Source organism: Scomber japonicus, chromosome 11 (genome assembly GCF_027409825.1).
Source record: "Scomber japonicus isolate fScoJap1 chromosome 11, fScoJap1.pri, whole genome shotgun sequence".
NCBI lineage: Eukaryota > Metazoa > Chordata > Actinopteri > Scombriformes > Scombridae > Scomber > Scomber japonicus.
In genome coordinates, this window is record NC_070588.1 from 19,642,294 (window position 1) to 19,666,170 (window position 23,877).

At 40.7% G+C, this 23,877-nt stretch overlaps 1 protein-coding gene across 2 annotated transcripts in view; it reads left to right on the forward strand.

The window, feature by feature from the left end:
- The first annotated feature begins 546 nt into the window (after positions 1-546).
- The window catches only part of bcl9 (BCL9 transcription coactivator), a 28,900-nt gene continuing 5,569 nt past the window's right edge, over positions 547-23,877 (forward strand). The window contains exons 1-7 of one of the 2 annotated variants that reach the window (XM_053329026.1): positions 547-655; positions 2,630-2,795; positions 18,936-19,413; positions 21,695-22,008; positions 22,526-22,633; positions 22,785-22,971; positions 23,737-23,833. In XM_053329026.1, the coding sequence (XP_053185001.1) occupies positions 19,127-19,413; positions 21,695-22,008; positions 22,526-22,633; positions 22,785-22,971; positions 23,737-23,833 (993 nt within the window). In that variant the 5' untranslated portion in view covers positions 547-655; positions 2,630-2,795; positions 18,936-19,126. Of the gene's footprint in view, positions 656-703; positions 1,040-2,629; positions 2,796-18,935; positions 19,414-21,694; positions 22,009-22,525; positions 22,634-22,784; positions 22,972-23,736; positions 23,834-23,877 lie in introns of those variants that run through there. The other variant, XM_053329025.1, reaches the window with a different exon arrangement.

The window sequence follows — 23,877 nt, forward strand, 5'->3', positions numbered from 1 at the left end:
TGTGTTCACTGTCCCATAGAATGAAGACAAAGCTTCACAGAACAGCTGGAAATACAGATGTTTGGCAATTTTGACTAAAACATACCTTTAACAATCAATACTATCAAAATGGTATGATCGATTAATTGTTAGAGCTCTAAATGCCAGTATTGATTTTAAAAAATGCTGGTACAGATGTTGATGATTGTGTACAAAAGAAACTTGCACAAGTTTGATACCCAACGAGTACGTGCTTTCAAATGGTGGAGTTCGATGTCACCACAAAGGCGAGAGTACAACTCCGCAAAACAATTAAAATATCCCACAGTGTATGTTGTTGTCCTGTGTTTATATGTTTACAGTGTTTATCGTGTTACATGGAGGTGGACAGTGGTGTCTCTCCGCTGTCCGACAGTAACATCCTCACTGGCACACAGACCTGACCTAGAATTGCTACTTAGAATTCGGGCTAAACCATCACGGTGCAGCGGAGGGGGGGGGCAACGGCAGGAAATCTTGACTGGGATGCAATGGAGTAGGACCACTGGAAAGCTCGGGCGAAAAGGGGGGAGACATATTTCTATTTTATAATGGTACCGTGATAATGTTGTGATTTTATAAGTGTGCGGTATTTATCCGTCGTCGGAGGAAAACGGAGATTAAGCTAACATTCCAGGTGAGCGTTCATTCGTCCAAAATCCAGGTGAAAAGTGTCGGTAGCACAGCTCGCCTCCTGGCAACGGGCACACGCGGGTCCTCCTCCCGGGGACATCTCACTCCGGTATCCGTTCTTCTCTGCCTCTGTCCCCGAAGGCTGGCTAGCAAACCCACCGTCGTGTCTGGCCTGGCAGACAGTGAGCACCCTTTCAACCGGCAATGCCGATTTTTCCAGCGCAACAGAAGCGGATTATTCACGATGTTTTCGGCGTGGTGTAAAACCCGCGGAGAAATATTGGTTTTTACCCCATTATACTGGAGGACCGCCCGTGCTTCGTGAAAATGAAAAAAGGATACAATGCAGCATGCATGTTCTGCATTCTTCAGGAGTACCACACCGTTGGTATTGTATTTTCTTTATTAAAAATGTGTTTGATATGAATTATAAGCGCGCAGCGAGATTATAGGCCTCGGCTGCTGATTGTGTCGGCCAGCCCTATCATCTGCCGAGCGATTTAATTGTTACATTGTTAACGGAGCTAGCACAACTTGAAAATGAACGTTTGCTTAAGGAGTGCCGAAATTGTTTTGTTAGCAGACTAAGCCCTTGAAATTAGGCTCATTTTGTACGTGTTTTTTGTGTGTATGTGTGTGTATGTGCTTGTGGCCGACGTCGTTGTTCTCGCTCTCGCCGCCGTCCAGTGCCTCCCTCTTCGGGGAAGACTTTGTTTGCGCTGGCCGAGGCTCCATGAATGCAAGTGCTGAAAGTCCTCCCTTCCCCCCCAGTTCTCTGGCGAAACAGGAACAACTTCTTTTAGGAAAAAGAAAAAAAAGTTCCTGGAGTTTCAAGCGCCATGGAATTACTTTGTCCGCCAAGAGTTGTCCAGTGAGGCGCTGAGATTTCAGGGGGGGAGTCTAAGTCTCTGTAGATGTTGTGTGCTTTAAGTTTATTTGTGGAGTTTAAGGTTTGTAGATGTCTGTGTGTATTTTAGGAAGACTTCCTCGAGTAGGCCCGTTTGTGAGAAACTTGTGTGGCATTGTGCTGTGTTACCTTGGCAAGACCAGGGAGCTAAACATGGCAAAGAATGTGTTCAGTCTTTCTATTTTTACCATTTTTTTGGTTAAACTTGTGAAGGGAAAATATCCACAGGTCGTATAGTGAAACAATGTTGGAGCAAATTACATCTTATACTTGCAGATGTTTGGGATTTTGTGAATCTCCTCCCCTGATAAAGTCATTTTGGTGCCCTTTTGGGTTAATTAAGCATTTATTTTCCTTTTTATAACCTTTTGTTAGGACTTCATTCAAATTCCCAGTAATGGTGTAGATGCTAAAAATGTGTCTTAATGCTGTGTTTTCTCTTATAATTATGAAGAGAAAATCTCAGCAGCTTTTGTGCTTTGTTGCAGTTTAAATTTGTATCCTTAAACTGATGCTGTGATTCAGAGTGACTCCTGAGTTCGCAGGTAGGGGGTCAGTGTCTTATCCAAGGACAGTTTAAAAGCATGCATGCCAGTCGCTTCTTGTTACAGGACTCTGGTCTCCTCAATTGCTAGGCAACACTGCTGTCCGCCATTAACATGTATCTGTTGCATCTGTTCATATTTATCCTTTCTACACTCGCTACATCTGCTCTGTTTTCTTCATTGTTGAGGTCCAAAAAAAAAAAGTCACATTTTTGCTCCCACAAGTGTATATTTGGAGGAAGGAGGAAGTCCTCTACGATGCAAAGAAGCAAGGACACTCTTGATAGAGTATCATGCGGTGTCTTGTAGTCCCTTATGTGCACACCGGTCGATAACCGAAGTATAAATGAGTGTCTGGGTTAAAAAGGCGAGTATACACAGTGAGTGTAGCCCCTAATGACCTGAGCTTTGTGCTGGTTGTGTGTTTGCTACATGTTGGCCATGTCAACATGAGTGTCTGAGTGCTTTTCCTTGCTGTTTGCTTGTTTGCGTGTCATCCGATGAGCAAAGTTCTCCTCTGTTCCAGGTGTGAATGACTTGTGGCTGTAGGGTGTCGTGAGTGGGCCAGGTTCCTGCACAGCCTCCGTGGCTGACTGGGAGGAGTCGAGTGGAGAGCAGACATCAGTGCCCAGGGGACCCGAGGCCTGGTTCTCCATATGAGGCCCGGCTGAAAGGGCAGGGGGGCTTCTGAGGTAAGCCAGCTCAACTCTCTCTCTCCTTTTTTTTTTTTTTTTTTTTTGTTAGGTATGTTTTGCACTTTGTCACACATTTTCTGCTATACACATCTCCCTCATCTTCTTTAAAACATACATCCAAGACAGACTGCTATCCGCATTTCTTTCCTTGCTCTAACTCTCCATAAAAAATACCTGCAGAAATGCACACAACTGACACATTGGCTGTCTGAAATCCCTTCCTATTTACCATATAATGCCTGATATTTATTGTCCGCCATTTTATTTGAGATTTGAGTGTCCAATTTCTGAGTGTGAAATCTATACACTCCATAGTGCCCTCAAAAAATGGTAAAGCTGACAATTCCGTAATTCAATGAGTCTAATTTAATATATGCAAATACAATCAGTGATCTGACATTATTCCTGTAAATGACACAAAATGATGATGATTGAAGTGTCTGAAATAACAATACACTACTCATATAGTTGAATACAGAGTTTCTGATATATCAGTAACAGTAAATGTGTGAACAAGGGAGTACTTTACTTCAGACAGCCATAGTGCTGAAGTAATGTACGTATATACATGTATGTATGTATGTATGTATGTATGGTTTTCACCATATTTAGGAATAAGTAAAGCAGAGTGAAAAAGAATGCTAGGTGCTTGTTGTGCAGCTTTTCTTCATTATAATGTTGTCCGCTTTTAAACCTAATAACTTGTTGCTTTATCAAGCATGGCAGCACACGTCTTTCTTGCCCTCAAATACTAACTGGTGCCATAACTTCATAACTGAACACTGCTGTAAGTCAGGCTTAGGTTCTTCCTATCATACTTCTATGTCTCTTTGACAATTATCTATGAATGTGCCTACATTGATAGTTATATTCTGATTAGAGAGGCCTTGAGGCGAAGAGCATTGATCACGTACAACCATTCTTGATGCTCAGGGAAGCGGCTTGAGGAAAAGGAGCTCAGAGCTGTGCTGCTTTGGACTATCAGTGCGATGTTTGGTCTTATTCTCTGATGTGCACATGAGGGGGACACAACACGGTCAGGCTGCTCTTCTTGAGAAGGCTGTCCGCACAGTTTATTTATCCGTTATCTAATCCAACGCATGTTAACCAAAAACCACAGTGAAGTGAAGGACACAGGGAAATGGATATTGATGGAAAGCAGCTAAGGGTTTATTTTCTCTTCTGTGTATTGGCTTCTCATGTTTCCGTGCATTTGTTTGCTTCATGGGTTTTCTAATTAAAACTAGAAGGTTTTTGTGTTGTGTATGACATGGAGGGATGTGTTGGAGGGGTGATTTGTCTCACTGCCTGTGTAGTGGGTGGCAGGGGACTCCCCTACCTTTTTATATAGTAGATTAGATCCTAGTGTGTCTCTTTTTCTATTGCCTGAAATGTTATTCTCATTCTTTAGGCTCAGTCTGATCTTTTTCTGTAACAGTTAGCTACTCAAAGTAGTAAGTGAAACATTCATCAGTTTCCCATTTACCTGCTGTTTTAAGACATTCAGTCACAATTAATTAAGGGATTTAGTTAATCTGCAGAATGACTACAATAGTCAGGCCACCACAGTATTGTAATTATTCCCCAGGGAGCAGGGAAAAAAACAATTTAGTATTTAATGTGTATTTGTACAGGTTTTTTTGCCTTAGTGTACCATCACAGGTCTAAAAAAGATGTTTAGAGTGCATGATGTCATACTGGGACCTTCAAGGAAATTAAAATACTTTATTTGGACATTTCTCAGAGCATGAAAATGTAATAGTGAAATACACAAAAAAACAGGTTTGCTCCTTTTTTGCAAAAATGTGCATTTGTTTCCATATTATGGTTTGATTGAAGCTTTTGCATTCTGCTGTTTGTAGCTTGAAAGTTGATGCTAGATGAGGGTTAAAATAAACATTCGATTTCTGTGTCTATTGATTTTTTATTTTTTTTAATTACTGCAAATATTGCGCATTTTCTCTTCTAGCATTCATAATCAGCTGTTATCATTTCTTCCTCGTCAGTAGAAATAAGCACTGATCCGATATGTTTGATCAGCACGAATGTTGGTATCAACTTTATCAAACGAATCAGCCAGAGGCAAATGATCCACATTAAATACTGTGTCCGTCACTGTCTGTATTAATTGCCACAACTCAGTTTTATTAACTCTCCAAACGCCCTATTATTAAATTTGTACAACCCTAAAAAGAATGCTGTTATGCGAATGTCATTATCTACGGTTTTGAGGTGATGTGTGGTTACATCCTCTTGACACTTTAGACAATCATCGACCCTCAGACTCGTATTTAAAGCTGACAAAGAAAAAATTAACTAGTATGTGATTATTATTATTATTATTATTATTATTATTATTATTATTATTATTGTTCTGAACTGGCCAATACTGGGGATTTATGTATGCACCTCAGTGCTGACAGAGGGAAATTGGAGTCAGTTTGTCAGTAAAAAATAATAACCTTTTGATTTGTATAGCAGTGTAGAATTCTGAGGTACAAAGTGTTTTACAGAAGAAAGGTAACACGAGCAAAAGAAGAAGAAAAACATAAAATGTGTATGTGTTTAATAATTAAGGCCCTGTAGTTTTAGAAGAACCAACCCCATTCAAAAATAAAAGTAGTGTTAAGTACTTTAAGCCGATTAGTTGACAGAACTATCAATTATTTAGTCAATCATGCCACATGGTACAAAAACAAGAGCTTCAGTTGCATTTTATTTATATATTCATTTGATGAAATTCTGTGCTGACCATTATGGAGCAGTCATCAGTTAAAAACACAATAAAGATATATTTTTATTAATGAAGGAAATGTGTTCTCTATGGACTGGCTCCTAGTAGTCTTTACAGCTTAGTGTGCCTTTCCAAACAGTTAGGGCTATAAATATGAATATGGTTCTCTAATAGCTGCACTTCATACCCTTTTTAGTGTAGGAGGTCTCTGTCTCATATTTGTGGATGGGTAGGTGGGATTGTTGGCCATGCAGGATCCTCAGGGATGTGTCTGACTGAGTCAGAATGTACCCATCAAACCTGCTTTCATGTTTCCCTGCTGTGATTGACAGTTATGGCACAGACTCTTGTCCACCTGCCCCGAGTGGAGGGGTCCTCTCAAACAGAGCTGCTCTTAGGTGGAACCTGGGGTTTTAGAGGCCAGCATTCATTTCAGCCTATTGATGCAAAAAACTGCCAACCAGGCGGAGGTCTTCTCCAGCTACCAGATTGACTGTTGTCACTTGTAAATGGTGTCACAGTGACAGTTTTAGTCCGGTTAAATCAAACTCTGGTTCGTTTTGCCCCTTGGTGTTATTCAAGTGGGCAGGTGTGATCAAGACCACCACAGGAGGTGGTCTTAGTCTGGTCCCAAATGAGCTCTGGAGTGGTTCGTCTGTGGGGGGGAATGTCATCTGACCTGAGTACTAGGTGTCTACACAATTAAACGAAATGGCTCTTGTAGTTAGATGTGCTTTGCATGGTGAGATGTGGATGAGCAAATGTAACAGTTCCTAAAAGCCAGACAGTGAATCAAGGTGGAACCTGGACTAGCACAAAGTAGTATGTTGCATTTGGCCAGAAGACTTCCTTCAGCACCTTCTTGTGCTTATGCTCTTGCTCCCGCCCCAGGCACATCTGACCAGTGAGTGAAGGGAACGCTCTCAAGTTCCTTATAGTGATGCATTTTGGCTCATCTATATTTTTCTCAGCTTGAAATGAGGTTTTCACACGCCTCTAAAGTAGACTCAATCACTACTTTATAATCCGTATGTGTCCAGGAATTAAAATTGAGATTTTAGCCACTAAACCTCCTTCTTTTCATCTATTTGGTCCATGTGGTGGTTAAACAGGAAGTGGATCAGATTTCTGAGGTTGTTCACTTTGTCAGTTTGCCACACGACATGGTGCATATGACAAAAAGCATGGTTTTCATTTGAAATGAGTTTGCTAAGCAGTGATGAGCATCCATCAACTGTGTCAAAAGTTCATTATCAAGTTGTTTGATGACTAAACTTTCAGCCTTAATGAGAGGGAAGCTATTGGTATGTTAAATCCTTTCTGTGCTTTGGTTGAGCTCCTGATTATTGAGGGTGCGTATGTCAGCTTTGTAAAAACAGTTTGGTAATCCTTGACATAATTGACAAAAAAAGGTGAATATTGTCTGAATTAATCAAATTATTTAGCATGGAAAAAAACAAAAACAAAAACCTTTGCAGCTTTTAAACGTGAATGTGGTACTGATTAGTCTAAGAGATATTCAGTTTTAAACTTTGGAAAAAGATCTTTGGGTTTAATGCTGAAATCACCCAGTGTCAACAAATTGGAGGCATGGAAGAACCTCACATTATTCATTATTCTGAGATGGCTCCATTGCTAGTGTCTTGTATATTAAAAGTCAAAATAAGCCATTTTTGTTGTGTTACAAATTTGTAGTGGTTGTTAACAAGAGAAACCAGCTACAAACTATATACAAACCTTTTCAATTGGCTGACTCCAAAGAAATTTAGTAAATATTGGGTTTTATTTAGATAGGACTGCCAATGATGCTGGCTTTGCAGCCATTTTGTTGGTATTTCTGTGGTGGTTTTTGCCAAGTATGTAAGTGTAGATTGTTTTTCCCATCCTGCTGCTCATAATTACGGTCAGAATGATGTTACTTGAATACAACACAGATCACAGATAGTCTGTTTCGTGATATCAGTCCATCAATACAGGAGGGATTTGACAGTGACAGAAAAAGGAATAGCTGTATACTGGAATCCCAGCTTCCTTTTAATTTTATTAGCAATGTTTCAACAAACTACTTCTTGTACTCTAATTCAATGAGCTGGTTCCTCCCAATCAAATATGATGTTGATTTCTTGAAGTGCCAATGTGACATTATCTGGGAGTACTGCAATTCTGTAATGTTAATATTTTATGTAGATGTTTTCTGGTTGCTTTAATCCTGGATTTCAATGTTTAGTTGAGGTTTTAGTGTTTTTTTATATTAAAAAATAGATGAATATAGGCGTTGTGTCTTTTAAAGGTTTATCAGTACAGAACTGGCATGTGTCTGGAGTCTGTTGGACAGGCAAGTCAACAGGCTTCCCCCTTTCTACTTCTACTGTACTTTTTGATGGTGTCAACATGGATGCACCCACATGTTGGTTGTTTTAAACTCTTCTGCTATTACCCAGAATCATTTAATTGTTTAAATTGTAGCATCTAAAATAGTGCCACACCTCAGATTAAAATTGTTTGCATTTGTTGTTTGTTTTTACCCCATGATTGTGTTTTTGCTCACTTAATTGTAATTGGAGCTATTTTCTCATGCTCATAAACAACAAAAGTGAATTTTTTAACCGATTTGAACACAATGAAAAAACTCTTGTGCCTAAGCTATACAGTAAAAATGTATTTTTTCTAGAGTAATAATGTGAATATAACAACTGTCATATAAACATTGCGAATATTAGAGGTTTTGGAGGTGGAGGTTTTGAGATTATTAACTAGCATCATGTAACCATGCTGGGAAAAGTGACAATTAGAATAAGGTGTGTAAATTGGTATCAGGTTTAATTGGCAGATTGAGTATTTAATACAGATGTTATTTAATACAGTGCATTAGCAGGTCACGTTACCTGGGTCATACAGGAAATAAACACATTAGCCTGTGGGTAGTTATAGATAGAGGAACCCTAAAGGCGGCTTTGAGAGAGTAGCATACACATAAGCACTTTATAATGCAGTTTTCAGTGTGTCTCAGAAATTATTAGGACAACTAAGTACTGCCGCATGTGGATGCTTTTATGTGTCATGGTATGTGAGGATGCACATGTATATTGCTCTGTGCCTGTATATTTAGTTGGGCAAGTCTTAGTGTGTTTAAAATTCCAGGAGAGTGACACTGGTGCAGACTGGGGTAACTGTAATTTAGGGGCACAGACTGGCTCATAAGCCTTGTTCACACCTGGCATTAAAATACATAGATGATCTGATCACAGGTGGACAGCTCTTAGTACAGTGTGAACGCACACGAGATGCACCGAGGACGCATTTCCATCTGATTGCTCAGACTACATTTGAAAGTGGTCTAAGCTAAGGACTGCCTACTCAACTGACATCTTCTGCGTAAGTGAAAGTATGTACTCATATGTGTCAATGTCATATTAAAGTTACAACAACAGGCAAAATGTATTCTCGTGGATGGAGTACACATGAAACATGTAGACACATGTTAATGCCAGGTGTGAAATAGTCTCTCTAAAGTGCTAATTTTGCTGTAGCAAATGTATTGTATTAGTGAGTTAGTCTTGTTTATTATCCGTTTGGAAACTTCTTTTGTGTCTATGGCAGTTGTCAGACAAACAACAAACGACAACAAAGGGACATTACAATAAGAGACAGACATCAAACAGCATAGTGCCCCACCACCATAGCATCAGCAATCAAAAATCAAGAACAATAAAATGAATTATTTATTTAATGGAGCAACACTGGAAGGCCTGAAGGATCTTTGCAAAGGTCTGGTCTGGGGTACCGATGTATGTGTTTGTTGTCATGCCAGGTCAGTAGAGATGCCTGAACTGTGTCACATGATCTGATGGGTAGAGAAGTCATATTTAATGTACAGAAAGAAGCTTTAGAAAACACTTGGTGGGCACCTCGACTGAGAACACACAACATTGAATTCCCTCTCTGCTCAGTGCTCGCAGCGCTACAGTTTTTGGTCTTGCATAGTGTGGGTTTTACTGATTGCTGCTTCAAATGCTGATATTTGATGTTTCTATGCTATTTGTTGTAAGGTTCAGTATAGAGACATTGATGACACTGTTTTTGTGGGTAAAAAAAAAGAGGCCTTTGACCAATTGAGGAATGTAAGTCTAGTTATAGTTTACCTCAACGGTTTGCACGGTTTCTGCAGTGCCTGGCTGTTGGGATTTCCCACAATGTTTTTAGCCACAGGGAGACGTCCTCTTAGCATGAGCAGGGGAGGAATGTGGCCAGAGTGTGGGAGCGATTGTCAGGATGGAGGGGAGGGAGTCACGGACCAGGGAGCATGGTCAAGGGAAGAGAGGAGAGAAGGGGTCTGCAGAGAGGGCAAATGGAGTTTCTGTTTGAATTGTCATTTGAGCTACAAATGCCCTTCATGAGAGAAACTTACTGTTGGGAATGTTGGTGAATTTGCATATGGGCTCGCTACGCTAACGTTGGCTACTGAGGTGTGAGCAGGTTGTGTGGTTGCGGAGGTGGGACATTAAGCAAGAGAGAACATGATTTTTATGAATGACAAAGAAATCTTGCCGCCTCCAAAATTGCGCAAATTGTGTAGGTGTTTTATCTCACAGGTCAGCTTCAGCTCTGCTTGAACATCCCCAACTGACGGAGGAAAACGAAACCAAAAATATATTTGTTGCATTTTCTGTACTGGTTACTGCCCAAAAGAGATATGAACATGTTTAAGCATGAATGGATACTGTGCTGCATTTCAAGTAACTCCTAGTCAGATGTTGGCAATTTTTTATAACCCATATTTTTTATACATACAATTTGCTGTTTTTAAGTATCCTAGAAAATTTGCAACATTTTTCAGTTTTGTGTCCAATAATGATGTTAAATTATACTGTGTTAAATGCGGATGCAATGTCCATAAATTTTAATGGTACAATTTTAGTCGGAGGAAACATCGTAGTTTCGCATTTTTTTTTTCAAAACACTATGGATGGATGAAATTAGGTCAGTATGTTTAATTTGAGGTTTTATTGTATCCCCCCCCCCTCCCATTTTTTTTTAAAAGAGTTGCTTATGATTAATATAAGATGAACTTTATTGATCCCCAGGGCAAAGTAATACAATGGATGTTTGGGTGATAGTTAGTATCATCAACTGTCCATGTCTGAATTGTTTAACTTTCATTTTCATAAGTACTATAATTGTACATGTTGCCTAATAAAATCCTGTCTGTGGCATTTCCTTTTTTTTGTTGCAGTTTTAGTAAAAATGCAAGAAGGAAATGGAGAACATCTTTTGCAGGTGCTATTAATCACTGAATACAGTTAATTAGATCCCTTGCTACAGTGCTGTAAGATTTACAGGATCCTAATGTTAAGGTAGTGTTTTTCACCTGGCATATTTACCTACCATACCCAGTGTTTACTCAACACAGATGGGAGGAACAGGATGTAAATGATCGCACTGAAGCCCTTGAGGGGATTACATGCCGTTTTGGTGAGTGTTCATTTATAAACGGTGCAATGCTTCTTTTCCTGCTTTGTCGCTGTCGGTTTACGTAGCACTGAAAGCCCAACTCTTAACTCACTGCTACTTTGTTGATTGTAAGTGACACTTTTCTATTTAACTCCCTACCAACTCAGTGTTTCGTTAAGTAACTTGCCACCAAAGTAATGATTTTTAAAATTTGGCTATTACTTGGTTTATTACCTTCACTAGAGCATGTATAGCTGGTGATCTTAAAGGTGTTGCATTAAGTCAGTTGTTGGATCCTTTAGTGGTGACTTTTCTTTGGTATCGTTTTACAAATTGGAGATGTGTCTTCTTGAACAACCCCCTGGCCATTCTTTACGTATCCAAAAAATTACTTCCACAATGACGATTTAAGGTGTCCTGGTGAATATAACACTACAATGTTGTGTCACTCAGCCATTGCCAGAACACTTGTCCTCTCCTTTAGCTAGTGAAGCCCCTCTAAGATAAATAAGAGGGAGTCACTCTCGTGACAGCATGTGGAAATGTGTACCTGAGTTTGTTGCAGCGTGGTTTTTTAACATGGTGAACCAGGTTCCTCCTAAATTGCGTGCACGGTGCAATAGATTGCGCGTTTAGTTTGCGTGCGTTTTGTGAATGATCTACTAAGAGTAACTGCGCAAATGAAAACTGGTGCAACAGGGTGGAGACAGTAGTATTTAAATGAGGGTTTTGCGTGTCTTTGGATGAGCAGAAATTTGCAAACGCAAAATGAAATGTGATCAGGTTCTAGTGGAAAATATATTGAGTTATAACAAAAACAAATATTACAAGAAAAAACTGACATATGGGAGAGTATTTGTGACAAAGTGAATTCTGTTAGTAATACCAAAAATATTCCACTCCAAATTTATAACTCCGTCCTGTATGTATTCTGTCATTGTGCCTCCGTCTCCTCCTCTCCACAATGACAAAAGTCATCTGAGTGCAGTGCGCAGCAGGTTAATACCTGCCCTTCAAAGGTATTATTTATAGACGCAGTTAGCGTCAGAAATAATACCTTCAGGTTTGGTAAATCACAATGCGCGTGCTAAATAACATATTTGCATTTTCTCCTCCCTGTATTTTGCACACTGGGGTTGAAACGCCCCACATTGCATATTCATTATGGCAAACGTACTAAATGGACAGTGTGTACTATCTTGCACAGTTGCAAGACGCAAACCTCACTGCGCTGCGTTAGTAGATCAGTTTGCACACGTTTTTACACACGCAAACCTTTAGTAAATTAGGCCCTCAGTGTAGCTGAGCCTTTACAGTTACGAGACTGTGACGTTTAAAGTGTGGTTAATAGTGAAATCAGTTATTCACTGCATCCCTAGCATTGAGCTAATAATAGTATTTCAGGAAAGTGTGATGAATACCCTGATAATACTGTTTCTCCTCTTCACTTCATATTTTTTATCTTGACTGTTTTGGTCATAATAATATAAAAATGTGATGCCTCTAATTTTCACCCATGCTTGGTGTATCAGCACCAGTTAACCAGTTCTTTGTCTTGTATTGAGTAGAAAGGTGAACGTGTGTAAGTAAGACACACCCACACAGCCAGAGATGCAGAGACAGAGACAGAGGGCAGATGGGCAGAGATCGAAGTGCAGGGTGAAGTGTGTGAGACGGAGATCAGAGCAGGCCGTAGTGCAGAGTGCCAGTCCTACTGCTGGAGCTGGCCGCCACACATGGCACCGTGCCCAGGCTACGCCAGCAGATGTGTCACTAGTGAGTCAGCTGTGTCTCTCTGTGTGTGTGTGTGTGTGTGTGTGTGTGTATGTGTGTGTCTCTGAGATCCAGACACCCACCCGGGCTCTCTGTGAAAAGAATGACTTGTGTAATAACCCCTCTCCTCCTAAGGGTAAATCTGTATCACACCCCTTTCCCATCCTCCCGTTTTCATTGCCACTTCCATCATTGTGATGGACGTGCCAAGGCTTCTGTCACCATGATATGATATGACGAAATGTGACATTACACACATGTCGCCTCCCTGGGGATGGAAGGACATCGGCTGCCAACCGAGGAAGGGAGGAACAGAGGATTGGGGCTTGGTTTGTTGTAGAGATGCCGGACAGACCAACTAAGACAGACACAGCTAGACTGAGACAACATAATGAGTGTTAGGAAAAGAAAACACATTGAGGTGAGCAGAAAAGAGGTCCTCGGTGAAAAAGGATGGAAATGTGTAACCATTTTACTCAGGGAGCAGCTCAGAGTTTGGAGAATGTGTACAAGTTTTAAAGGTAAATTATATATTTACCCATATATTTTGGCGGCTTCATTTCATGAGAAACAGGAGCTCAGTCATACTTGTGTGAGCGCTGCTCATGTATGAGCGTCCTTGTTCCTGTCACGGCAGATGTATTATGTCAGATGTTACATCTCTGGCGTCACAGATCTATCTTTAGTGACACTCCGCATTCCTGACATTCTGTGTGTGCCACGCGTGAGCCATGAATCCAGTCTGCAGGGTGTGGCATGTTGGAATAGTTGTCTCAGGGAGTCACCTCAACAGGTGAACTCCCAGGTGTTTCCTCAGCCAGTGATGTCCAGAGATATCTTTATGTGAAAGTATTGCTTTTTATACTTTAAGTAGAGTTAATGCTGTTTGTTTTGCCTGCAGTCAATCCATGCATCACTAGCACCCTGGCAGGTACTGTATGTGTTGGAAGGAAGCTTGTTGTGTACAAGGATGTTTTCACTTATTTTTAGATAACAGAATAAATACCTCATTGATATCTTCACATTTGCCCTTCACTAATCAAATTTGACTAATTTTTAGTCAAATTTAACTGAAGAAATTGTTACACATCCTAAGGTTTCACTAATGGTTTAATGGTTATTCATATAATGCTACCATTTGTAATGTCTGAAATAAATCACCTTTTCATAAAAATAAAGTTTAATTTGTAGTCATTAAAACACACCCAATTACATTTTTTTGCTTCGGTCTTTGAGTTCTTTGAGTTTGAGTACAAGTTTGCTAACTTGAGCTTAATGTTGCTGTGTAACTGATATTATTGAGTTAGTCTACTGACTCTCTGCTTTCTGCCTGTCTGTGCTGCAGATAAACATTGCAATGGTTTATTATAACAAGAGTAACAAATACTACAAAGGTTTGGCACACCAGAAAGATTTATAGACAGATGTAGAAGCATAGTGTTGATCACTTGTACTCAAATTATTCACAATGTTTGGTCCTTGGACCTTCACCAGGCCAGCTAAAGGGAGAAGTTGCTTCCTGTATGTTTTCCACAACTCTTTCCCAATGAAAAAAAGTGTGGAAATATAAAAGGTTCAATAAAAGACTCTTTAGTGTCTGAGCTTAACAAATCCATGTATTTTGCAGAACAGGACAGAACCGGCCACCAGAACTCACCATAAGCTGCTTTTCAATAAAACTTTAAGATTTGTATTTAGTCAGACATATCACATACTAAGATTGTCTTTCAGGCTTTTTTTTTAGACTTCATACATGGTCATTTGATTTGAATTAATATTGGTTACATGCTAATTTTGTGCCCTTTTGTAAGGCGATGGAAAGGCTTTCCTGTTTGAGACAGCTGGCTGCTGCTTTAGACTACCTCACTGATGGCTTTGAGTCATCGTATATTCTTGCAGAAAACTGTGAGGAGAGGTGGAAATAATGTTTCTGATATTGCCCTAAACAAATAATGGGCTAAAGAAATTCTTGAGATGGAGGCCGAGCAGACGGAGAGTGGGTTGGGGAGCTGGAGAGCGAGAAAGAGAGAGCAATACTCCATTGTGACTGAACTGCAAAATGGGATTTGCATAAATAAGGCTGAAACATCAGCAGGCCCTTTTACAGCCAACAGCAGGACTGAGACCAGGGAAGAGAGAGAGAGAGTGTGTGTGTGTGTGTGTGTGTGTGTGTGTGTGTGTGTGTGAGACTGAGACCAGGAGAGAGAGCGAGCGAGAGAGTGTGTGTGTGTGTGTGTGCGTGCTTTGGCTTTTTAATATAAAGCCCTTTTCTAGCAGTGTTAGTGTTATAAATTTAAGGCAGTCTAGGTTTGCAGCAAGGTCAAGTTTCCTCTCCTCTTGTTGATCCCCACACCTTTAAGCCCCCACTCGGCTATGGATACTCTGGTATAAAGCCTCCCATCTCCCCTTCAGAGGAATTTGGGTGACGTAGCTGGGATGGGTCTACTCTCTACACCGTGCTCAGCCAGCGTACGATGACTGTTACATAAGCATGAAATGAAATGCCCCCTTTTAGTGCCACCTGCATAGGAAAACCCAAATCTAATTGAATTGAACTATTTTCTGCCCTCTTTTCATGTGGATCCTCCTATTTATATCATAGGCAAAAAGCTCATTTTTAGAGCCTCATTATACTGTTTTCCCATTAACTTGCACGCACCGCAGCTCCTTGTGTGTGCTATGATCGACAGTTCAGCGTCTTTGCTGGAGATAGAGGAAGAGAAATGTCTGTGATTACCTCTTTGCTGCTTTGTTGTGTGTGCGTGCAGCTGGCTGGCTGCAGCGTGCACGCTTGCATGTGTGTGTCAGTGCATTCATTATGACAGTCATGTCAGTAAGCTCCCCAATTAGTGTCTCGTTAGCGTGGGATTGGAGGTAACGGGTGATTGACAGGTCCTGCTGTTGGTGTCTGCGTGCATGTACGTACTAACATTACACATGTTTGTGTATGATTGGGGTTTAAGTTTGGATAACACCCCTTTAGGGCGTGCATGCTAGTTAGGGCTGAATGAGGTAGGAAGCTGGTTTTGATAGAAATAAGTTAGATCTCCTTCATCAGACTAAATTTGGAAGAGATTCTGTCCAGATGATCGGCTGCCTCTTCACTCTCTAGGCTCATGTGGTCACTCATATCAGTCCAGGCTCCTCTCTGTCCTCGTCCCACAGTGAAAAAATGAAGTCTTCACTGAAGTCAGGGTTTGAATAAACATTTCACACTGTCAGTCACAGCCAGGGACCCACCTTTTCAGACAAAGTGCTTGTCAGAAGGTCAAAGAGTATCATAAACTCCCTTGTCTGACAATTTTTGTAACTTTATTAAATAGCCAATCTGACAGTGAGGCCCACTTCATTCAGTGATTGGCCAGATGTGCAGAGATGAGACTTCCCTCTTAAGCTCTTTTTAATTTTGTCATTTGAACAAACTAATACAAAACCGCCTTCAAGCAATAACTGTCTGGAAGAGTTTTTGTTGTGTTATGTCTTGCCCCTCCCTATGACGGCAAGTTTTTCACCCCATCTTCAAGCCTGGCAGCTTTGAACAGCTATAAACACTTTTGCCCTCACAGTGTGGCTGACATGTTTGTTTAAAGCATTAGCAAACACTTAACACTAGAACTGCAACAATTAGTCAGTTAATTCAGTAGTTGCCAACTATTACATTTATCCCCAACAAGTTCTGATAATTGATAAATCTGTAGTTTTTTCTTTTAAGGAAAAAAATATTCAAACTCTCTTTTTCCAACTCCTCACAAGTGAACATTTTCTGGTTTCTATGAGAGTAAAATGAATATTCTTGAGTTGTGTCATAACAAAAAGACATAGGACATCACCTTAAGCTTTGGGAAACAGTGACATTTTCTTTCTCTCTCATTTTTCACTCATTATAGACCAAACAACTCATGAATTGATAGAGAAAGTAGTTGACAGCTTAATCAATAATCATTAGTTGCAGCCCTACTTAGCACGTGCACTTACTGGTGTCTCCTTTTTTAAAGACAACAAAGCTAAAAACACTTGAATTTTAGCATTTTTGTTGTTTTCGGAAGGAGTATAGGTTACATTTTTGATATATTTTTCTTACAAAGGACGGATGCATTTATTGAAAGTGATGTTGGACACTTCTACAGTAACACAGTGCATGTTATGTGAATTAAATGTATGTTTATGATGTCAGAGTCCCACCGTCACTACTTTTATAGGGATTCTAATGAGTTTTGTCCCATTTCCATTTTTACTTCCTCATCTTGCTGCCCATCTGCAGTTATTGACAGTGTTTTTTTTTTCCAGAGAGGCTGTCTGGCAGCACTTTTCCCTCTGTGACTTGTGCAGGCCGGCACTTCACTTTGATGAGCAAATAACAACAACAGCAAAATAAAAAGTTTTTCATCGCGTCTTATCCGCCCTCGCACATTGTCTTCCCTCCATTAATCCAGACTCTGCACTAACAAATCCCAAACCTAGAAACAACATAAAGGGTGTAACTGGTGGAGAATTTACTCTGAATATCTGTAATGATTTAGACGCAAAATTTCAGCTGTGAACATTTCTATCCAGTTCATAGTTTGAGTAGAAGCTCTTGTGGGAAATTTCAGTTTATGTCTGTGTGCTGCATATCAGGGCTGCACTATCATTCATATATAATTGTGTGTTGAAGTCTTGTTTCCACAGTTTTCTATCAAAGCATGTTGTGTCGCATCATAGAAACCTGTAATTTAATTTAAAATGGATTTCTTTCATACACTTCTGTTGATCACTAGTTCAGCAATCAATAATGAGCTCACTACTTCTCTGAGGAGCCTCCACTCCTGTGTCACATGGTGTAGTTTTATATTGAAAGGTCAGTCTAATCAGTGTAATTTGGATACACAAGGCTCCTCTGTCCCTGTGGAGAATCCAGCTTCTGCTCATGTACAGTTGTGATCTGTGAGCCTGATAGTGGTAAATCATTTCTCCTGTAGAAATGGGAGAGATGAGTGTTGCTGCTGTAGCAGGAGTTTGTGTTTTTCTGGTTCCCAGTGACACCCTCCCCCATCACCCCCCACCCGCCTGCCAAACCCCACAAACACCCCACCTCCTTCTCCCCAGGGGAACTCTGGAGCCAGTTACAATGTTGAGTGTTTTGGAAGAGCTCCTAAATATTTTCACGATGACAATGTAATCTGCCTGACTGACTGGGCTGCTCTCTCAAACGGGATTCTCATGCAATTCTCTTGCTCACTCACTCACCAACACACACACACACACACACACACACACACACACACACACACACACACACACACACACACACAAAGATTGGTTCGGACCGCAATAATACCTCTCCTCCTCCACCAAAACATGTCCTTGTCTACCACAGTTATAATGTTGTGCTGGTACTTATTCAGTTCAAGTAATACCTCACCCAAAATCTTTATAGTATCAAAAACTGCCCTGACTGATATTTGGTTTCGGATGATACCAATACTGATATTTGAGAGGTTAAAAATCTCATATGTAGCCAAAAAGTGTTTAACATGACTTAACATAAATCCATTACATGTTTTTGATTAGGATCCCTCATTTTATTTTACTTTTTTTTCTTTTTTAAAGAATTGCCTTTTGTGCTTAAAAAATAAACATGAGAGTGCTCTCTGCTGGAAAAACTATACAAAGTTGACAGCGTTTCTAGTGGATTTCAAACATTATCTTTGTCTTTTGCAGTAAGCTGTAATATCAATTATCAGTACAGCTCGATCAAATATGCACTGTGGAATTGAAAGGTCGATGTTGGAAGTTTATATCTTTGGCAAAATGTAGTTCAATACACTGCTTCAGTTTGTAGTTTATGCCATTAGCTGTTGATGTAGGTCACTTGTTGCATACTGAGCACAGAGATGAACAGTGTGGGATGTTGGGTTATGCTTCAGGGAATTTCTGTGAACATCTTGATAGTTTATAAAGACAATGAAAACTTGTCACTATACACTTTTTCTCCTCTGCAAAACAGACATGACCACAGCCACTGTGAAAGAGTAAATGACTGATTTCAACAGCCACTTCTCAAGCCCACAGGGGGAGATTGATTGATTGATTGCAAAAGATTTTGATACAGTTAGAGTCTCACTTTAATTTGGTGCAACTGTGGTCCCCTTTTCCACTTTCGCTAACAGCCTTTCTTCCTCTCTCTTCTCTCTCAACAGTGTGCCCAAGGGCCGTTGAAAGCCCCCTTGGGGGAGTTTCATAAATACACGGAACAAGAAAACACTACTGGACTATTGTTATTGTTTTTACACACTTTCTCTCTCTCACACACACATTCACACACACACACACACACACACACACACATTCACACACACACACACACACACAGACAAGGACATAGAGAGAAATGTTGGAGGTCCAAGAGGAGAGGCCAGCGGCGGCAGGTACAGCAGCGACACATTTTAACAAGAAGGAGCGAGGGAAGAAAGAGCGAGAGGAGGCCAAGGACGGTCGGGGAAACCTCTCGAACATTGGGAATCCTGTTCCAGGCTCTAGGAACGTGCGTGCAAAAGCGCCACTCACGCACACAGGCAGTCCTCACCAGCTCATCACTCCACCCTGTTCTGTAGTCCTGGGAGCTCCATCAATGCACTCCAATAGGCTGAAGAACTCCCCGTCCACCAACACACAGAGGTGAGTGGACTCGCATCCTGAGTGTGGACTCGCATCCTGAGTGTGCCCTCTAGTTGATCTTTTCTTATATACGTATTATTCTATAATGTCTGGTTTTCTTTTGCACTGTTTTAGATTGGGAGGAAGAGCATTTCTTTTTATGCATGCAGTATACATAACAAGGATAACATTTTACTCAGTTTTACGTTTAATTTTCTATCCAGTTTGTTTCTTTTTATACAAGGGGAGGAAGGAGCACAGTGGGAACACTTCACTGCCATTATCCTGATGTGTATGTGACAAGTAAAACTTGAACTTTAAAAGTCTAGGGCATTGATATACACTTTTACAACGTGGTAATGATGATAATAAGCAAACACTGGTGTTCATTTGTCTGTGAGATTTTGATGATTTTAACAGTCAGCCAAACACTGATCCGACTGATGATTAAAATCATGCATCTCATTCAGAAATTATGAACAACAGCACAGCAAGTTAAACTGCACATCATGCTGAGGAACAAAAATTTCAGTTGTCTAATATTAAACAGATTGTCCTTGGTATGTGACACTAAATCAAGTTTTTAGTCTGGGAAATGATGTACTGAAAAAAAGATGATTATTGAAGTACTTAGTTACGTCTTACCACATCAGTTGCATATTGGCTGATATGATTTGTTGCTGAATAATCAGTGTCTCCCTCATACCAGTGTTTGGTATGTTGTGAAACTCATATTTTAGCAGTTGTGAGGTGCATTGTGTGCTGAGTTTTGAAAGTTTTTGAAAAAATCGGATGATATTTTAGTCTACGGAGAACTTAAGCTTTATTTGGCATTTTTTCTGTCATATTTTATTAATCTGCGTGTGGAAATTTGACCCATGCCAACTATTTAACGTTTAGTGAGCAACCATTTCTAAGAGCAGAGGCTTGTTCAGTGGCAGAAAGCTTCATAATACTTAACATATAAATCTTTTTAACATGACAGGAAATCAGATGACCTGGAGGACAATGTGCACTCTCTACATAAAAAAAGGCCATGGCTGAGACCTCCATGTTTTAGAAATCCTGTATTTAACATAGAGCCATCATGATGCCATGGCAGTTCATTATGAAGTGTGTGTACATTACTCATGATCAAGAGTGGAATTGAATCCAGTCCGCAGGCCTAAGACCTAAGCACGTTGCAGGAAGGAAGTGTAGGTTAAGTGTAAAAGCAGATCTAAGATCAGCCTCTCTGCTCCAGCCTTTAAGCTGAAAGGTCTTCATGTGTGATCCGGAGCTGTCCTGAGGTCAGGGAGTACACTTTGCTTGGAAGTTTTCCCTGCTGACTCATGGTTGTGGAGCCTCTGGAAACGGCTGTCTGGACTGCCAAAATTCTGGCTTTGCCCTCTTTTTCTACTAGCTGTTAGTCTGTGTACATACAGTGTGCAAGGCTGCGGCTGTACTTTTTGGACATGTTGGCATTTGTTTCATGCTACTTGTACAAGTGTGTGTGTGTGTGTGTGAGTGAGAGAGAGGGGGAGAGAGAGGGAGAGAGAGAGAGGGAGAGACGGGGAGAAAGAGATTAGGGTGTGGTAAGGGAGTTCTCTGCCAGTTGGATGTATCCTGCCTGCTTGCCTATACTGAGCTGCTCTCATAACTAGTAAGCAGCATTTATTTCTAGATGGCCGATTTCTTTGCTGTATGTTCTTTGAGGTTAAACCGTGTGCATTGGATTGCCAGCACTAGTAACCTCATCTTGTGTTCATACCATACTTTGATGTCATAATGACATTGTGTTAAGCATCTGCAAATGGAAAAAACAAGGACAAAAGGAGCAAACACATTTTCTTGTATGTGTTTTCCACTACTTCGTCTCACAGAGGATCAGGGTTACATGAAACACAGAAAAGTTGGTGTCATAGCACAATATCATGCCGAGTTATGGGATGTCAGACCTCATGGATAGCTAGCTGCCTGAGTATGTAACCCTCTCCTAATCTGGTTTGTGCCCAGTTCGAGCATGATTACTAAGTAACTTGAAGCCACAGGCCTGTTGTCTTTTTGGGTGATATGCCCCATTTTTCCCTGTGTTTCATAAGGGGAAAACAAGGACATAAATACATGCAGGAAGACAAAACATAACATTTTGGAAGTCCTCAGTATGTCATTAGAGCTGAGGAGGGTTTAAATGGTTAATCTTGATTAGAATTTCTAATACATGAGTCATTTGGCACTGTTTTGTTGAAGCTGTATTAAAAATTACTCAGACTGTATAATTAATGAATGTGTGCGATACTTTTGTCTTTCCTTTGTCAATCAGCCCTAAACCTAAGACGGAGGTCATGGTACGCTCACCTCCCGTTATGTCCCCTTCCACTGCCGCCCAGATGGACTCTAAAATGCCCAATCAGGGTAAACCAGGGAGCACTGGCAGCCAATCACAGCCCTCGCCCTGCGACCCAAAGACCCTGGGTGCCAAAGGGGCTCAGAGTGTGGCAGGGGGCATGGGGTTGAAGAATGGCCAGGGCCTAAACTCTGGCTCAAGCTCAAAGGTTAAAGTCAAAAGGGAGAGAAGCACTTCAGTGGAGTCATTTGAACAGCCAGAGAGTGGCACACCCACCAGTGAAGAAAAAGGTAAGGCAGCACAGCCAGTACTAATATCCAGCAGGTAGCTGTGGTCACAACTTGTCAAATAGTACCTTGTAATGTGCTTTAAATCTCTGAGGCTATTTCAAATGTTTTTTTATTCTCATCAGACTGGTAAAATGGTTGAACTGAGGTAGGTTGAGAAGGTACACAAGTGTCTGTGATGTTTTTGGAGAGTAATTCGTAACTCTGCTTTTTACTTTGTTAGGAGTTATATCAGTTTGTAATACAGTTTCTCAAATGTTGTAAGCACTGATTAGTGAAGGAAAAAAACACATTCTTCCTAATTAGAACCCATGGTTGGTTTGTTATACTGTAGTACTTTATGACTTTATCCAGAAATGTGCCATGTATAGTTACTTATTTTCTCTTGGGTATACAACACAATCTGCCTACAGCAGTTGGACATCTTGAAAAAACACTTTGCTGTCCCTCACTGTCACACAGTGATAGTCCTAAACCCACTAATGGTTGTATGTGTGTGTGTGTGTGTGTGTCTGTACAGACAGTAGCAGGGTGAAGAGGATGTGTGTGGCAGAAAGGAGGCAGCCGTACAGTGGAGCTGACTGGTGCTCTGGGGGGGAAAGTGACGAAGATGACAAAGGATTCTTCAGTAAGTGTGTTAACGTGTGCATCCAAGCATGCATAGCAGTCCCTCTGCTGATCAACTTGACTTATGACAGCTCCACAGTAGAACTACAGTACATTTCCCATAAGCCTGTGCTGGTCCTAAAGCCACGGTCTTCCCTGTTGTCTCCCTGTAGACTGTAACTCCAGTGACGTGAAGCCCCAGGACTCTGTCACCCATTCTACCTCCAATGCTGGACTCAGTCGCTCCTCCACACCCTCCCACAATATACTGGGAGGCCAGGGCTCCACAACAGAACCTGCTAGTGGCCAGAAGCCAGGCTCAAAACTCGTTTATGTCTTCACCACAGAGATGGCCAACAAGTAAGAAACCTGAGTTAACATTTGTAACTGTTGTGGCTAGTATCTTACATATTCTTTTAGCCATAATTTGACATCTAAATCTTATATTTCTGTCTCTTTCCTTTGTTTCATTATGATTTCTTATATTTGATTAATGATGTATTTACAGTTTAAGCTTATCTCTACACATTTAAAATATTCATGATTTTAGACTGGCTAATTAAATAATCTTATTTTTTCTTCTACGGAAGCAGAACATACACCCAGAGCGAAACCCTCTGTCAAATTGCAGTTCAAAATAAAATTGAATTACTAACAATGTCAATTGCCTAAAGTATAGCTCTGTGCCCCTGTCATCAGTGGTTGTTGTCTTTGATGTTTGTTGCAGCTGTTTGTGTGTATGGCACTAAGATGCTTGCTTACCGCCCCTTCTCCTCCTCCAAACTTTCCCAGTTATAGCCCAAATCCATTGTGCGTTTCACAGTGGGAGCATACAGCTTAGATAAACTCTCTCACTCTCTCTGTTGGGAATTAGAGATCAAAGATGTGGATGCTCAGTGGAGTGTGTGTGTGTGTGTGTGTGTGTGTGTGTGTGTGTGTGTGTGTGTGTGTGTGTGTGTGTGTGTGTGTTATAGTTGCTTAGTCTGTTAACCTTGGCATTACCTTCATGGTCCCATATAGTACTCATTCATCTGGCTCACTGTCTCAAATCCACACGCACACACACACATATATACTTATTGTGTCTGATGACTGATATCTGGCTGTCTGCCTTCTTGTCCTCAGGGCAGCTGATGCAGTTCTAACTGGCCATACAGAAAACATCATTGCCTTCCACATGAAAAACATCTCCAACAGCAAGGACAAAGCTCACCTCCTTCTGGTAAACACACAGACACACATACACACAGAGATACGGTTACATAC